Source organism: Otolemur garnettii, unplaced genomic scaffold (genome assembly GCF_000181295.1).
Source record: "Otolemur garnettii isolate 467f Iridium unplaced genomic scaffold, OtoGar3 scaffold00151, whole genome shotgun sequence".
NCBI lineage: Eukaryota > Metazoa > Chordata > Mammalia > Primates > Galagidae > Otolemur > Otolemur garnettii.
In genome coordinates, this window is record NW_003852546.1 from 374022 (window position 1) to 379169 (window position 5148).

The 5148-nt window shown below is 54.5% G+C and overlaps 1 protein-coding gene across 1 annotated transcript in view; it reads right to left on the reverse strand.

Moving 5' to 3' along the window:
- The window catches only part of CDH3 (cadherin 3), a 52141-nt gene extending 48342 nt beyond the window's left edge, over positions 1-3799 (reverse strand). The window contains exon 1 of the mRNA XM_023518928.1: positions 2926-3799. Coding sequence (XP_023374696.1) covers positions 2926-3109 — 184 coding nt within the window. The 5' untranslated portion in view covers positions 3110-3799. The remainder of the gene's footprint in view (positions 1-2925) is intronic.
- Positions 3800-5148: the final 1349 nt, after the last annotated feature.

Sequence of the window (5148 nt, forward strand, 5' to 3'; positions counted from 1 at the left end):
GCCACAACGCCCGGCTATTTTTTGGTTGCAGCCGTCATTGTTGTTTGGCGGGTCCGGGCTGGGGATTAGAACCCGCCATATTAGGTGTACGTGGCTCCTTGAGCTATAGGCGCCGAGCCAGGTCACTCACTCTTAATCACTGCACTAATGCTATGTAAGTTTCTTCCTTTCACCCCTCTATTATCTGCTTCCAGATCACCTAAAGGAAGGTGGAAACTAGTATACCTAGGTAGTAACCCCCTCACCCCTACCATGGACCTTGGGAGTCAGAAACTTCCAATCAAATTCCAGTTGGTCATTGTAAGGAAGATTTTGTTAAACCCAAATCTTTTAGGTTTGGTTTCATCTATAAAATGGGCCAACCTTCATAATTCATGCAAATACCTCCTGGGCATCGTATTAAGTACCAGGTCCTGGGCATATTCCAAGAGGTAAAAGTCATGTCTGTGAGCCTCAGAGAAGTTCATGAGCTATTTATTTAGCCTAGTGAATTGGATCCATTTAGCTGTGCCTCTGTTTCTCCATCTTTAAAACCTCTGGCAAGCCTAGGTTATGGCGTTTCTGAAGTTCCAACTCTGAGATTAAGAGCTCAGGTTGCTTAATATTTACCTTACCTGCTTCAAGGGAATGTTAGGAGGATAAAGCAAGCTCAGAGTTGTAGAAGGGCTTTGAAGAGGAAGACACACATGCAAACAAGGTATTAATTATATCAGATAATTTCTTTGAGCTTGACTTCATAGGCACCCCTGATATTCATAACCCAAGGGCAGACAACAGGGCAAATTGTTTCTTAGCAATGTGAAAACTGTTGTCTGCTTGGCCAGACTTGAGAGTTTGTACCTGCAGGACAATCAGTTTGACATGGTTGGATCCAGGCTGGGGCACCTGTGTTTTGAAGATGGGGAACTAAGCTAGGGGTAGGGAAGTAGAAAAGTGTCGGGAGCTGAAGACAAAGGGGAGAAATGCCAGTGTTTTTTGTTGAGGAGAGTCCCAACTTGAGACAAATTGAGCCCAGAAATGTAAAAAAGAAAGCTGCAGCTCATCATGGGAAGCCTACTTTAAGAACCCGTTAGGCTGCAGAGAGACTCAAGGTGAGTGAAGCACATTAACCCAGTCTTTGTTTTAGAACCCCTTTTCACAACCATAAAGCCGACATCCGAGAAAGCTGAATTTCCTCAAAAGGTTTAAATGCCTGACGTCATTGGGAAGTACTCGCCAACCCAGCCAACCCAACCATGAAATCGAAAACCTGATCACTGCTTCCCTCCAACAACCTCAAGCCTCGTGAAGTGACAGCTAATCTGATATTTCTTGCTTGGGTAAGAAAGATAAGGCACAGACAACACTCAAAGAAAGCATAGCCAGCTTCCCCAGCCTGTAGTCAGAGAACTTGACAATGGGGGGGAGGGGTGTAGATTTGGCAGAGATCTGGTTAGCAATAAAGCTTCCACAGGGAGCCGGAATTGGATTTGGGGCCCTGCCTGAGTTAACATTTTTACAGGTTGGCTGAGTTGCAGTTTGTTAGCCAGCCAGTAATAAACCCATATGCAAGAATTTAAAGTTTATGAGGCATGGCCTCTTAATGCCTTCTCCTCAGCTCCCTACAGCCAAGGGTTTAAGGATCCTGGCCGAGCCTGCAAGCCTGGGTGTTAATTGTTTCGTCAATCTGCAGAGCTATTTGGGAAAATAATTTTATTTTTTTTTTAAAGAAAAGGTTTCTAGAGACTCAGGCCTCCAAGTCCCTTCTTGAGAAACAAAGGGCAGCCATTTCCTCCCCCAAGGAATTGATACCCCCACATTTCAAGCTGTAGGAATTTGCACCTGGGGTGAGGGGTATGCTGATGGAGGCACCAAAGAAATGCTAGATGGCAAGGATTCTAGATAAACTATACATACTACCTACCAGCCCTCAGAAAAACGCATACACAAGTTCTCAAACAATTTCAGTTTCAGGGTCCCTTGGAGCTCCAACCAAGAATCCAGGGTCAAACTCCTGTTTAAGAACATAAGCTTGATCTCGCAGAGGAACCCCCATTGTCCACTCCACCTGAAAGGAAGGAGCTCTCCCTCCACCAGCCAGCAGTTGCCTGGGTCTCATAACACACTGGTTCTCCTCACCAAAGTGACCTCCACTCTCAAGTTTTTGCACTTGAGGAGTGGGGGGAAAGAGTGGGAGATCAAAAATGTGCTTTGATCTCGCATCCACGGCCCCCACCGCTCAAGGCCTGCCGGCTAGGGACACTCCCCTCTGCCCCCCCAACCCTCCGACCTAGCTAGCATCCCAGTTCTCAAGACGCTGTGGGGGAGGGCAGGGGTGTCCCCCGTACGAGATAGCCCTAGGCCAGGTGTGCCAGGGCACAGTTTCCAGGCGGACTGCAGGGGCGCAGCCCCTCCGGGAACGGCAGGGTTAAGAGTGCATTCCAGCTGCCGGGGAAGAAGGGGGGCGGGGGAGGGGAGCGCGGAGAAGAGAAACAGACCCGGTCTGTCTGTCGGAGACACAAAGCACGGTTCACAAAGGGGGCCCGAGAAGGGCGAAGGGGGCTGCCCGGGGCACGGCTCATCCCCACACCTGCGCGGGGGTTGAGGGAAGAATGTGAACGGCGCATTCCTCCGCTGGGGCCAGCCGGGGAGAGCTGCCCACATCGGGGCTGGGTGAGGGGCTCAGCTGCCCAGCGTCCCGAAGGAGGGGGTCAAGGTAAACCGCGGCTGTGGGGCAAGGAAGGGCTGGACATCAAAGGGCGCCTTCTCAGTCAACCACCCACCCCCAATCCCAGCCCCCCAGACACTTTGCGCCTCTCGGGGGCGTGAGGTGGCGCCAGAAGTCCCCTGCCCGGGTCTGAGCACTACCGCGCGCACCACAGCGGAGAGAACCACGTGCGCCCCGGCTCAGTGGTTTCACCCGGGCCGGCTCCTGGAGGGTCTTACCTTTCCCCAGAGCCTGGCCGCGCTCCTGCTCCGCGCCTCCCGCTTCCAAGGTCACTTCAGCCTCCCCGAAGCTCGCCCGGCATGGCTCGGAGGCCGCGCACTGCAGCCAACAAACCTGAGCCTGGAGGCAGAGGGGGTAAGAGGAAGGCTGGGTCACAGGGGTGCCCGCCCCTGCACACCCCATCCTGGGAGTCCGTACCGGGCCTCCCGGACTAAAGAGGCCGGGAGAAGCCCAGCCCCGCTCTCCCCCAGATGCCACGCCGTGTGTGCGGACACCGCCCGCTCTCCAGGGAGTAGTCCCGACCCGGCAAGGGCAGGACAGTGGAATACCTGGAGGATGAGGAGGAAGAGGGACGCGAATGGCCCACTGGGGAGCCCCATGGCTAGAGAAGAGGGGCGAAGAAGCTGGCGCGAAGGCTGGCTAGTGCTCGGCTAGGATCTCCGCGCCCCTTTGAGCACCACGGTTTGCCAGCACTCGCCGGAGGAGGCCAGGTGAGCGCAGGTAGGTGCTGATTGGTCCAGCGCCACGAGGGCCCGCCCCCTCGCAGGTGGGGCCGGGGCTGGAGAGAAGAAGGCACCGGATAAGCCCCTGGCCTCTGCCCTCCCGCGTTCTGTGGGCTTTTCTCCTCGCAGGGACTCAGCTCCTGTCTCGAAGGTTCTAGGTTCGAGGGGGAAAAAGCCCCAGCCCACTCCTCAGCCCTGCAGCACAAGAAGAGAAATGTGTCTGCCTTGCACTTGTAGCAGGAAGGACGCATCTGGACCCGACCGATACAGAGGCTCCCTATTCATGCTTCCCGGAGGTCTTCTCACGCCCCAAAGCTTTGATGGAGGCCGATGTGCCCTTCCACACCCGGCTACTGCCGGGGCGGCCCTTTTTCTCCACCTCCGGTGCCTGCCGGCTGGAAGGATCCGGAGTTGAAAACTGGCAGCGAGGGCCCGAGGGCCCGCCTTACAGAATCTGAAACAACTCGCCTGAGAATCATGACTTTCCTTTCACAGGTTAGAAGTTCCCAGAGTTTGGAAGCTGTAGTGGCCCCGGAGGGTGCGAGGTAGGCGGTGGTTATTGGCCCCATAATCTCCAACACCCCTGCCCCCATAAATAAATAACGCTCTCTCAACTATGTGAAATGAAAATAATAAAGGCAATTTTTTACACGCAGTTGTCTTCATTGGTCTGATATACTGCATATAATCTAGTAAAAATTGCTTGCTGTGCGGAGCAGCCTTCCGGTGATTCTCCCTTGGAAAACAGCTCTCTCTCCCGCACCCTTCCTGGGAGCTACGCGACAGAGCCAGGATTCATTCCTCCTCTGTACCCTCATCCCACTACCCTTAGACAAGAAGCGCTGTCCTCTTCGCCGCACGCGACTTATTCCAAAGCACAGAAACGGTCCCGAGACTCAATCGCTCCGCCCCGCATGCCCTTTCCCCATGGAGCCGAACTTCCCAGGCCAATCCCACTCTCTTGTCCCCGAGTCCTCCTTCATCTTCTCCTGCTGCCTGGGGAACCCCAGGATGACGCCCCTTGGCCCTCGCCCTATCCCCTCCCCAGCTCAGATTTAAGGGGTTGAGGGAGGGACTCGAGTTTTAAATTATAGAATCTTTGGCTTTCAAGGCTAATGGTAACTCTCCCCGTCTTTCTCACTGCCGGGCCTGTGGTCAGCGGCGGGCTGCGTGCGCTGCGACCGCGGGAAAGACGTCTTTCTCTCTGGTACCCAGCATTGGTTCTGGGTTCAAACATAAGTCGCCCCACTTGCTAGCGCTGAAGTCTCAGGCAAATGAAATAGCCCCTCTGGGCCTCCGTTCTGTGTGTGTCCCCTGGGGTTATTAAGACACCTACCCTCTAAAGTACTAGGATTAAATGAACTAGTACATGTAGGCGAGGATGCAAGAAATTCACACTTTTAAAACCGCTAAACTCAGTACCTGGCGCAGAGTAAAAGTGCCCAAATGTTGCCTGGTGTTATTGCTCTGGGACCGGCTCATTTGGCCGCCTCTGCCTAGAGAGCCGTTTCTCTACTCCCTAGCGCCCCACGTTCCCCAACTAAGAGGGTGAGAAGCTTTGTAATCCTTCAATTTCACGGCTGAGGGTAAAGCAGTCGGCGTCAGGCGTCGCGGGAGCGCTCGGTTTGGGGCAGGCAGCTGCTGGGTCGGGGAGATGCAGGACGCGACGCAGCAAGAGCCCGCGGCCGGCGCCTCTCCTTCACGTAGGGGGCACCTCCC